This window comes from Hemiscyllium ocellatum, chromosome 16, assembly GCF_020745735.1.
Source record: "Hemiscyllium ocellatum isolate sHemOce1 chromosome 16, sHemOce1.pat.X.cur, whole genome shotgun sequence".
In the NCBI taxonomy this organism is placed as follows: domain Eukaryota; kingdom Metazoa; phylum Chordata; class Chondrichthyes; order Orectolobiformes; family Hemiscylliidae; genus Hemiscyllium; species Hemiscyllium ocellatum.
Window position 1 is genome coordinate 34,177,695 of NC_083416.1, and position 12,622 is coordinate 34,190,316.

Below are 12,622 nucleotides of genomic sequence, written 5' to 3' on the forward strand. Positions count from 1 at the left end.
GAAAAGTACAGCCAGTCAGGCAGCATCTGAGGAGCAGGACAGTCGATGTTTCGAGCATAAGCTCTTCATCAGGAATGTGTTGATTCCACATGAAGAGCTTATAGTCGAAACGTCGACTCTCCTGCTCCTCGGATGCTGCCTGATTAGCTGTGCTTTTCCAGCACCACCATTTTGACTGTCATCTTGAGACATAGGCAAAATATTGTAACTGGATGAATCACTTGGCTGGACCAAAGTGTTTTTCCTGTTCATCATTTGAATATTTGTCGACCATACCAACTAAGCTATGAAATACACAATGTGACACTGTATGAACACTTTAAATGAGGGAGGTTTTAAATACTATTGCCAGTATTTGTGCCATCCACAACGTGTTGTGTGAGATTTTAAAAGATGAACTGAGAAAACAGGAGAAAATTCCATCCTATGAAGAGGATGTGGGACAAAAGGTCAGAATTAACAATGTTACCACAGTGACGTTTACTGGAGAATGGCTAATTGACCTCCTTTAAAATTATTCACACCAAACTTAAAAAATCTTTTTTCCATTTTCTATTACTCTTTTCCTGTGCCTCAAGAAATGATTTTAACCCTGTCGGGGAGCAGTTAAAAAGACTGGAGCAACATACCATGATTAACTTGATGTCACCCCTCAGGAGGCAATTGTGACCTATTCTTTCAGAGAGGTGGAAAGGACCACCACTGAAAGCAATGGAGTCTCACTTTAATTTTGTAGCCATGATGTGAAGATGCTGGTGTTGGACTGGGGCGGACAAAGTTAAAAATCACAACACCAGGTTATAGTCCAATCGGTTTATTTGAAAGTATGAGCTTTCAGAGTGCTGCTCCTTCGTCAGGTAGCTACCTGATGAAAAAGCAGCACTCCAAAGTTTGTCCTTTAAAAAAAAACCTGCTGGACTATAACCTGATGTTGTGTGATTTTTAACTTTAATTTTGTGGATCAGGTTCCAATTAAGTCAATGAGACCTGACTGTAATCTTTACACAAGATCTGTGAAAGAAATTCATTGTGGATCCCCTATTTGTCTGGACCACACAGGGAAATCTTCATTGCTGGCTCCAATCCTCTACTACCCCAGTCTTCCCTCTCTCTATCTCCCAACTGCATTGACCTAAAGACACACTTATCTTATTGACATTCTTAGCTGATTGCCAAAAAGGTTTCTTTAAGTATCCAGCTGAAGCCTGCTTCGATCCAAAATGTAACTGACACTAGCACATGTAGATTTCAGAGTGGGTTCATGGAAAAATGTCAGGCCATAGGAATTGAGAATGGGAAGTTAATAAACCTTGATTTTCATTCTGTGGACCACTGAATAGTTTAGTCTCTGCCTGGACACTAGTCTAATGGCTTCCATTGGGTCTTAGTATTAGGCCTTTATTTTGTCTTCTTTTAAATTATTTATAGTTTTTTTTCTCATAGTCTCTAACATTATCTCCCTTCTCCACCTCATGTTGACAGTATAGTCTTTGATGAAATTATCCTTTTTTGCCCTTCCAGCTAACTGCTTTCACATTATGATGAAAGGTGAGTGATTTATGTAGGCAATATCTAATTTTTTAAAGTTTCAACCAAGAGCATATGGATATTGGTTTATTTGTGTGAAAAATATTTAAAAATTAACTGGGTCAGTCCTTCAGAAACCATAATTTTAAATTATTTTAATACAGTTTTATTGGTTTTGCCTCCAGAAGCATTAACGGAAGTTTGTTTATATTGTGTAGTGTTATGATAGGAGAGAGAAAAAAAACACTAATCCATTCACTTTAGCAAAACCTATGATCTTTTTTGTTAAATGTAATCCAAAAGCTTTTGGATGCAATTCGGAGATCTGACTGGGTTCAGATGCAGGTATAGTCTCTCCGACAAAAATATAGTGTTCACAGCTCTTAAGGAAATAAATTATCTCAGTGAAAGAGTTTAGTTTGTGAAACTTCCAAACTAGTACTGTTTGATGAGCAATCTGTATTGGTTATTAAAACATTGGGAAAATCCATGTTATGGTTGTGTGACAATTCCAGGAAAAAGACTTCACAATTCACAGGCCAGGAACTTCGAAAAAGCAGTTAAGTCAGACCTTCAGATTGGACAGGGAACAAAATCTTCTCTGGATTTTTTATAACTTTGAAGTGATGAAACTTGGGAGTAGATGGGATTTTGTTTTGATTAGTTACTTGGTTTTGTTTAGTTTATTTCAATTTCGTGCAATAAACTACAGTTGTTTCGTTAAAATCAAATCTGCAGCCTTGTGTATCACATTTGGATTTTCAAAAAAAATTACCAAGCCATATTTCATTCTGGAATTTGACTGTGATCATAACCTATTTCTGCATAACATTTGTGTTCTATATTACACATTACATGAAGGATTTGGTGGAATGAAAGAAGGTGCAAAAATGATGTGCACAGATGATGCAGGAAAAAGGAAGGCTCAGCAAAGAAGTATTTTTTTCTCTAGAAAGTGGAAAGCTGATGTTGAGCTGATAGTGATCTTTAAATGTGATTGGGTAAGCATTGAAAAGTTTGGTCTCTTTGTGATAGAGATCAAACCAGGAATCATTACTATAACACTAGTAAATTCAAAAGAAACTTGAGGGGCGAATTATTAAATATTCAATTCACAAGGAGTAGTTGAGATGAATATCATTGATGCATTTAAGGACAAAGTGAATAAGGACGTAATGACAAAAATAATGAAAAGTTTTCCTTTTTCCTGATAGAATTTGATGAGAAGGTGAGGAAAGGAGTCAGCCTCCAGGTAAACTAATGAATATTGAGCTTGATGCTCTACTCCCAAGAAGTATTTGAGAGTGAGGTGCTGGAAAAGCACAGCAGATTGGGTGGCATCTCAGGAGCAGGAGAACCAATACTTTGGGTATAAGCCCTTCAGCAGGAATGAAGCTTGTGGGCTGGGGGGAGGGGGGTTGGTTAGAGATAAATCCACATTGATCTTGCGTGGCTGCAGGGTCCCAAGATGGAAGATGAGACATTCTTTCTCCAGGCTTCAGGTGGTTAGGGTTTGGTGATGGAGGAGGCCCAGGACCTGCTTGTCCTTGGTGGAGTGGGAGTTAAATTATTTGGCCATGGAGCAGTGGGGTTGGTTGGTGCGGGGTGTCCTGGGTGTTCTCTGAAATGGTCCGCAAATTGGCGTCCTGTTTCCCTGATGTGGAGAAGGCCACATCGTGTACAATGGATACAGAAGATGACATGCAGGAAATTCCTGTCCGATGTGGAAGGATCTTTAGAGGTCTTGGATGGAGGTGAGGGTGGAGGTGTGGGTGCGGGTTTTGCACTTGTTGCATTGGCAGGGGAACGTGCCGGGAGTGGGGTGTGGGATGGTGGTGGTGATGGTGGGAGTGGGGTGGGGGGGTGAGGGGATTGGATCTGACAAGTGAGTCGCAGAGAGAATGGTCTCTCTGAAATGCAGATAGTGGTGGGGAGGCAAATATCGCAACGTGAGTCAAACTCACTATTCCAGAAGCGTAGTAGGATGAAGGTGAGGCCATCGCTGAGGACTGATTGTTCGTCCTCAGAAAGGGGGAGGTCTAAGGGAATGGCAAAAACATAGCAAGGCTGGGACCTCTCCCAAGAGGGACTGTAACATTATTTTGTCATCACAAGTTAAATCTGTGAGAGTATGGTGATAGCCCAGAAAGCCTATGCTGTGCCCTTACAAGAGTACCTAAAAATTAAATGCTGATGAGATTCACAGGATAGGAAATCCAATGCCAAATGCATTGAAATTGGTCCAGGTTAGCACTGAGTGCAAAGCATGAGTGCTTTATCAAAATGATCTTGAAAGTGACCTTCCTTGTCAGTAAAAGACACTGACTAGTGCATTTAATTGTTTCTTTTCCACCTCTAATGAAAGTGTTGCCCGTCTATTTGCAGCTAGATAAGAGGAATGTTTTCAAAATTAACCAATGTAGTTATGTGTCTGGTATACACCAATTTCACCATGTTTAAATAAAACAAGTTTAATATGAATTAATTACCACATGCCGCAGGGTTCACTTGACAAAGAACTGGTGAGAATCAAATATCATTTTATTTATTTCTACCTGCAAAAATTCTAAAGCATAATTAATTAGGTTGTATACGTGAGAATCTTAATTGGAATAAGAACATAAGAACACAATGCAACACAAAATCTCATTGTTACAATCAAAGGTTGATCTCAAAATTTAATGGGATAAATCAACAGTAAAGGTTTAAGAATTGATCAAAAGCATGCCAATGTCAATGCATTTGTCTTAACCATACTTTTCTTTTTAATTTCACATGCTTGAACTTGTAGATTAAGGCATTGTCTACTGTACTGTTCTGTACTGAGAATTTATTCTGGAATGCTGTGTTTTCATAATTCCATTCTAATTAAAATGATAAGTGTGGTGTTTTCTCAGATGACCACTCTTGGTACTTTGTAATGTTTGCTATTTCTGCTGGTATGCATGACTGGGTAAAGGTTGTCTTGAAGTAGTTTGCTGCCACTAACCCTCATTTAGCTTGGCTTTGATTTTGGAATTTTGTGTGAGAAACAGAAGAACACCACTGCACAGTATCAACTGAAGAGGAAAAAAACAAAAAACACTGCAGACGCTGGAAATCCGAAAAACAGAAATTGCTGGAAAAGTTCTGTGGACAAAAATCAGAGTTAATGTTTCAGCTCCAGTTACCCTTCTTCAGAAGTCTTCTCTGTTGAAGTAAGTATTTACTTCATTGTAGTATCCTGAATTTCTAAATTGGACAATTGCTTCTAATTGGAAGAGGTGGTCTCTTACTTGCAGTGTCCTAGATGCTTACACTAGGCAGTTTCCTCTTCTTGACCATTTTCTGGATCTGTGTACATTTCTTTGGCTCTCATGGAATCATATGAGTTATCTCCCTTGAACTGCTTCTCAAGTTAGATGTCTGCACTTGCCATTCTAATTGTTTAACTGGTGAAGTAAAATTTCTCAAATTCTCAATCATGTCATTGAAAGATTGCTGCTTACTCAACGCTAGCTGTGTTACTAAAACTGACTTTTCTGTTTTGAACAAAGAGAACTGAATATTCCCACTAGTCCCATGAAGACTGTGACTTGCCCACCTTTGCAATGTTAAACAGCTCTCTTATGTCAACATAAGTAATCTGATTTGGCTGCTTTCTTCTGGACATTTATTCTCTTGCAAAGTCATTGAGCTCCTCCAATTCCTCCGATGAAGCGCAGGTCAGCATTTGTAAACATGTTCAAAACTAAGACTAGCTTACTGTGAAAAATGTTCCCATTATCAACTTTCTTATGTGCATTGCATTATAATGGTAGTTATACTTCTGACAGCTATTTCAGCTACACCATATAGTCTTGTCTTTGTAGGGTGTCGCTTCTGCCATCATGACTGTTCTGACAAGACAATGATGCTTATTCCTGTATCAAGCACATAATCAAGATGATGTTCGATAATGTAAACAATTTCTGCCTTATGTGGAATATAAGGATTCCCTTTCGAAAGTCTCAGGATTGTTTTTCTCTGAATGGAGGAACCTGGTTAAGTGTTGTTATCCTTCTGAGTACACCTCTATGTATTACTTCTGCACATCATCTGGACGTGAGCTAAAGTGTTGCAAATGTACCATTGTGATAACTGGGCATTGTGCTTTGTTGTCCCATAGAGAGGACATAGTTTTTATCAATAAGTGTTTGACTCATTCTCTGTGTAGGCTTATCATGTGCCTCTTAAGAGTGTCCATATCCCTTTAGGTTAATATACTCTTTCGGCCATGAAGTGGTGCTTTCCTCTGACTTCTGCAACAAGATCAGGCAGAAAATTTATCTCCTAAGTTAAATCTTCTTTACTTTATTAGGAAACTAACAAAGTTCCACCAAGAATGCCAACAACAATTCTGTCTCTAATGAATTCTAATTACAAAGCACCATATTCATTATTTCACTAATCACTAGAGGTAATTCATTAAATCGTTTATGGATTCTCCTGGAAGCTGAAATCTTCTGTTAAATCTTACTTGTTCAAATCTTGCTTATTTGTTCTTATATTGAAGTAATTACCAAAAGCTATCAGGATATTTTCAAAAGTATTTGGACTCTCTTTGTTATTTATCTGTTAATAACATCATCTGCAATCAGAACTACTGAATATATCACTTGAAAAGCCACAACTTGTAGCAACTGCTTAAGTGGGTTTCAACTGCTGCGAACAGACAGACCATTCCTGAGCTAGTGGAGATTTGATCACCTCTCTGTATCTCGTGTCTAACCCAAGCTGTTCAGTTACCCAAGAACAAATCTCACAGGTTTTGGCAGGCAAAAAGTCCTGTGTTAATGATAACTGCTCACTAGTTCATACATCAATCGTGCTCCATCTCAACGCAGAGCCCCTTGCATCCAGTTTGACTGCGACCTAAATTTTAATGACTGTTTGTTCAAGCAGCTGCTTATGCAATGTTTTCCATGAATGTCAGGTTGCATGCTTTGCAAAACAATAATCTTTGCAAAACACTTCTAGAAACAGTTCTTTTTAATTTCAGTCCATAAGTTTAAAAGGCAAATCATTAAAAGCCACACTCTTTATCATGGGAAGGACTATCAAGAAGGGCATCTAAATGTTTGGGGCCTCATAAATACATAAAACCAGAGGATGGAAACCACTGCTGAAAGAGTAATCATTGTCATCCTCTATTGTGCTGAAAATCATGGGAACAAAAGATGACCATGACCACACCTGGAGTAGGCAGCGTAAGTATTATGGCCTGTAAGAGAGGCAGCTACAATACTAACTGATATATGGCCTTCTAGAGGGCAAAATTACACAAACATGTACAGGGCACAGAACTGTGGAATCCATAACCTCTGAAAACCTTAATCCATGAAACTCGGTGAAACTGACTCTGAGCTAAAAAAAAATTATTTCGCCCAAATTTTTTTTGAGAAAAAAAAAGGTTCTTCTTTTACCATCACTTTTGAGTCCCCTTTTAATTTGAGTGAATCATATTATAGTTTGCTGGCCTTAACTTTTACCCTACTTCACAAATATCACTGTTTTTTTCTTAGAAGGACTAAAAACCTGAAATCTATAGATGGCAAACTGGGCCACATTCACATTATTGTGCACCATCCAAATAACTCCAATTTCTTTGAGTTTAGATTGACACTTGGGATCTGCGGCATATTCACAGTAATTACAGTATTGCCAACAATCAACACAATGGTTTTAATTGTAGAACACAAAGTAAACTTGTATTTTTTTCTCATAAAGGTAATTAACATCAGAGCAGAGAACTTACTTTTGGAAGGATTCCTGTTTCATATTTAATAGCTTGGCTGAGCCTGGATGCCTTCTTTGCAATGGAATGCTTGTTTATTCTGCCTATTGTATCCCTTAATGAAAGATTTTCTTGTTTGCTGTATTTCATTACTGTTGAAATTGGAGGAAATATTAAAACATTAAAATGAAATGATATCTGGTACTTGCATCTGACTGGTCTAAATTCTAATAGATAATGCATATTTGTTGATAGAACTACTATCGGAATGTTATGGAAAGTTGTCAGATCTAGTTCTTTGCCAATGTCATTCTATTACACTCTGTCCTTTTCTATTGCACCAGATCTTCCTTATTGATACACCAGGTAGATTTCATAGTAATTCTGAACTTCACATGGTAGATTTGTTAAAGTTTCAGAAGCAACTTTCTTATCCATTCACAAACTTCATGAACAGTTCATGCTATCTTGTTTCTCTCCTGCTTGTCCCAACCATTTCGTCCCTGACCTGAATCAACTAATTAACTCTCCTTACTTAATAACTGCTCACTTTCTCCCTAACTACAAAACTGTTTTATTACTTTAACCCTAGAGAACACATCTTTGTGCCTTTGTTTCTCTTGCTTTTACCTCCTGCCTCAGTTCTAACCATGCTTGCTCCTTTAAGATCCATCACTGTGCATTTCTTGATCCACTTTGTCACGTTTTCTTCATTCCCTGTGCCCATTCTTTCAATCTGACTTCTGTGTGACCTGTGGATCAACGTCACTCGAGTCAAAATCACCCACAGTCATTTTTTTTGCCGACAGTGACTGTATTTTGATTTTCTTCTTCCTGATCCTTGCTTCAGCTCAGTGATTTCAAAATTGCCATCGGTGTTTGTGAAATCCTCTAAGTCCTTACTACATCCCTTGAGAAGAGACCTGGTAAGATTTCACAGATGATGCTGTTTGCTAAAACGAAACCTCATAAAACTGAAGGCAAATTATTGACCTTGAGATGTTTTAAAATTCCTTCAAGGATGCAGGTGTCATTAACTAGGCTAGCATTTTTTTGCGTAATCCTAATTTTACAGAGGGTAGTTAAGAGTCAACCACATTTCTGTGGGTCTGGAGTCAAATGTAGCCTGGACTGGGTGAGAATGGCAGATTTCCTTCCTTAAATAACATACGTGAACATGATGGGCTTCTAATAATAATCAGCAATGTTTGCATGGTTGTCATTAGGCCAGATGCATTCTTACAACAATCAATAATGATTACATAGTTGTCATTTGGCTAGTTTTTACTTTATTGTGTTTTTTAAAAACTGAAATCAAATTTCATTATTTGATATGGTGGGATTTGACTCCATATACCCAGAACATTATCCTGTCACTGAATTACTAATCGTAAAATTCCCACTATGTCAGCATTTTCCAATTATACCTTTGACATCTCTCTCATTTCTCCCAACCTCTTTTTGGTACGTAATTAACTTTTTGTGGAGCACTTTGAGATAGTTCACCTAATTAAACAGCTATGCAAGTATAAGCAGTTACTATTAAAAGCTGCATGCACCTAGCCCACAAGATGACAGCAATATTGACAACAACAATACAAGATTCACACATAGCTTTACTCTACCTATGATAAAAGATAAACGAGCATGTGGTCACTTTCAGAGGTGAAACATACAAGCTGTAAAAGTAAAACATAATTCTTACCTTGTTATTGTCCTCATTGCCACTGCTGAAACTTTATGGTATCTGCCACATCAGCCAGTGTTATGTGGTACAGAGTAAGGGCTATTTGTGCTAGCTCACTGCCACTAATCAGGCTTTATCTATAATGTGTTTAAGGCTTATCTAATTTTTGGCAGTAGAAGATAGAACATTGACTGTTTGACAGCAATAAGAATATTTCAAATTACTTGTCATGAAAAGTTACCTTCTCTTCTATAAAATGCTATGATTGTATATAATAATCTGTGGAGTTATACAGAATATAGCTGTGTCCCACAAAGGCTAGTTTAGAATTAAACTGCCTCAATCCAAAGACTGTATGTGACCATCACATTGCGCGGAGCTAATCCAAATTTAACATTAAACACTTTCAGGCTACTACCTGAGACAGCACTTACCTACTTCCTTTAGTCTCTTGTATTCATTGATATTATAATTTACTTCTTGCATCGCCATTGTAGCTTTCTCTAGTGCAGTGTAACCTTCATCAGATGGTGCTGTATTTTCCAGTATAGTTTTTAAAAGTAATGGATATTTACCAATCCTCTGAACGGGTGTCACTAAGAAGAAAGTCAATGTAATGGCCCCCAGAGGAGATCTTTTGGAAAAAGTCAAAAAAGGAATTTCATATCAGCTCTTTCTTTATTGGTGCTTCAATATCATATCCAGTTATAATGTGGCATTTCATGCTATGATCCTACTGCTCTCACTTATGAGATCATGCAAGATAACCTCTCAACTTATATCAATTTATGTTGATAATAAATCTAATTCACGTTTTGAGAGTGGTTCCACAGCATGCAACAGGGTTTTAATATTTAACAAAAACAGAAATTGGTAGGAAAACTCAGCAGGTTTGGCAGCATTTGTAAACAGAAAACAGAATTCTTCTCTGTTTCCGATTTCTAGAAATTGCATTTCTTTGGCATTTTTGTTATAATATTTACTCCAGACAACTTAGTCCGTAACTACACAATAAAACTCAAATGAGTCAAAACCATCACAAATTTGAAAATACATATTTAATGTACCTTGCTATTTCTGATTTGTGCTGCTGGTGCTGTTCCACCTATACAGAAAAAATACTTACCTCCACCACTGCCAAGCACTCTAATCCCTGGGTCTCTGCAGTTGGTATTATCATTATAGCCTGCAACACAACTCCTACACTTGTTTACTCTTAAACATTTATTTATTTTGCATGTCTGAAAATATGAAAGTACTTAAGATATAAAAATTATCAAAGGCTGAGTTAAGCAACACAGTGCTTCCTCATGATGTATACAAGTGTGTTTGGTCAAAACTAAATGGAGAGAAAGTGTTGGTTTTCTGCAGTACTGTTTGGAATCTCAAGGCTTCCCAAAACATTAGTTACAAAGTGCATTGATGCACCTATGGAGGCAACTAAAACAACCTAACAACATCTTAATACAAAAATAGTATATTTATTATTAAAGCTCATGCCCTGATACCTCTGAACATTCCATGGTCACCTTACCAGAAGGCACTTTAATGAAGCAAGGCTGAATTTTGAGGCATTTTCATCACCGGGTGATTCATTCTGTCCTTGAGATATTACCTTGTACTTTATAACTGTTTACTATGAAACATCTTGGAGATAGAAATAGTGACACTGCCTGAAATTGTGGCTGGCAGACTTCAATGATAGCATAGAATCTAAATCTCCTCTAACCTCTCCCATCCTACCACCATTAAATTACAGATTTATCCAGGCTAGAAGTCAGTTTCACAAGATGCAGTGCAAGACTGAAGTCAGATAATTATTCAGATCATCAAATCGTATTCAAATGAAGGATTATTACATTTTCAAGGAGAATTGAAAATTGTAAACTAAAGGTTCATTTAATTTTTAGTGTTTTTTGAAGAAGTTTGTGATCTAGATTGAAAAATAATGCAGTTATATTTAATAATTTGAATTTTTTTATGTAGTATCACTAATGATACTCCCTTAAATGTATGCAGGTCTGAAATAAAATTGACGTGTCCTGACCTAATGGCCATGCAGCAACAGACAAGCACAATAGAAGGCAGTTCTTAGTAGGGAAAAGTTTATGTTATGCTCCACCTCACTGTTTCTTTGAAATGTGAACTGGAGACATGACTTCATTGGCAGTAAATTATACTGTTAGAAATTACAACTTTTGTAAAGATAGGTATTGCACACACTGGTGGTGCTGGTAAAAGCACAGCAGGTCAGGCAGCATCTGAGCAGCAAGAGAGACAACATTTCGGGTATAACCCTTCATCAGGACTGGGCGGTTGCAGTCAGAGAGAGACTCGCTGAGAACTTTGTAGAGGGAGGAGAAAACCTCTTCAGAGTGGGCATCCTTGGAAGAGGCTTTGCAGTATGGTTTGAAGTAACTAGGAGATAGTGAGGACTGCAAATGCTGGAGAGTCAAAGTCGATAAATTCCAATGTTGGAAAAAACACACACAGGTCAGGCAGCATCTGAGGAGCAGGACAGTTGACATTTCAGACTTAGTCCATCATTAGGACTGGTGAAGGGTTATGCCCTCTTGCTCCTCGGATGCTGCCTGACCTGCTGAACTTTTCCAGTGTCACACTTTATCAACTCTAAGACTCTACAGCATCAGCAATCCTCACTATCTCCTACACTTTGGTGGTACAAGAGAGAACAATCAGAAACATACATTCAGAACTCAGCCAAGTGGTTTAGCAAGGTTAAAAATCCTACCTATTCTTGATTGCACTGGTAGAACAAGACCCTCCAGATCTACACACAATGATGTTACTTCATTTATATATTTGCAAATGAGAATGGTACATGATTTCAAAGCACTGTAATAAACTCGAAAAATCAGAGCTCCCTGAACAGTTTAGGATAAAAGGCTCTCTGATATCATGTCTTGATATCATGATCAGAAAGTTTGATTTTTCAGTAAGTGCTCAGAAAACATACAGCTGTCTAACTGTTACAAAGTGAATCACAGCCTATTTTAACATCCTGCCTGAAAGAAGGGATATACAAGACACCACAAAGTGGTGTAAAATGAGCTGCCAATTTGCTATTAACTAGTTTACACTGCCAACAGTCAAATTTCATAGCAACTGTCATTCATATATGGAGCAGTTGAAATGCTAGAATTGGCCTCACTATTTCTAGGTTAAGGAGGTTGAGAATCAGTCAGAGTCTCTGCTTCTGATAGTTGTCCTTGCCAGAAAGAAAATATTTACTGTCGGTAGGTGATGACAGGATCAGGATAATTTTAATGTTACCTATGTTTAAACAGCCCGTTAATGTTCAGTGAGTAGACTCTTATGTGAGGAAGGGTCAACTGAGCAATCTACCCTCCAGGATGTTATTACACTAAATTAGTAATACATTAATATTGTTCAGGGATTGTTAAGTGGAGAAAAACAGGAAAAAACAATAATAATAACAATTCGTATTTATATAGCATGTGTAATTTAATTATCAGACAAAAATACAAATTACAGCACTGCGGATACTGAAAGTCTGAAATAAAAACAGAAAGTGCTGGAGAAACTCATTTTGAATTACCTTTTTTATTGAGGATAGAATGTTGAAGAATTGCTAGCAGAGCACTGGAATAGTTAAATCCAATAGTGCAAAA

General features: G+C 37.5%; 1 protein-coding gene across 5 annotated transcripts in view; it reads right to left on the reverse strand.

Moving 5' to 3' along the window:
• arhgef37 (Rho guanine nucleotide exchange factor (GEF) 37) overlaps positions 1 to 12,622 on the reverse strand; it is a 169,812-nt gene that overhangs the window by 53,326 nt on the left and 103,864 nt on the right. For all 5 annotated transcript variants that reach the window (XM_060836771.1, XM_060836770.1, XM_060836769.1 and 2 more), the window contains 2 exons: positions 9,404 to 9,603; positions 7,304 to 7,434 (listed from right to left, as the gene is read on the reverse strand). In XM_060836771.1, the coding sequence (XP_060692754.1) occupies positions 7,304 to 7,434; positions 9,404 to 9,603 (331 nt within the window). The remainder of the gene's footprint in view (positions 1 to 7,303; positions 7,435 to 9,403; positions 9,604 to 12,622) is intronic.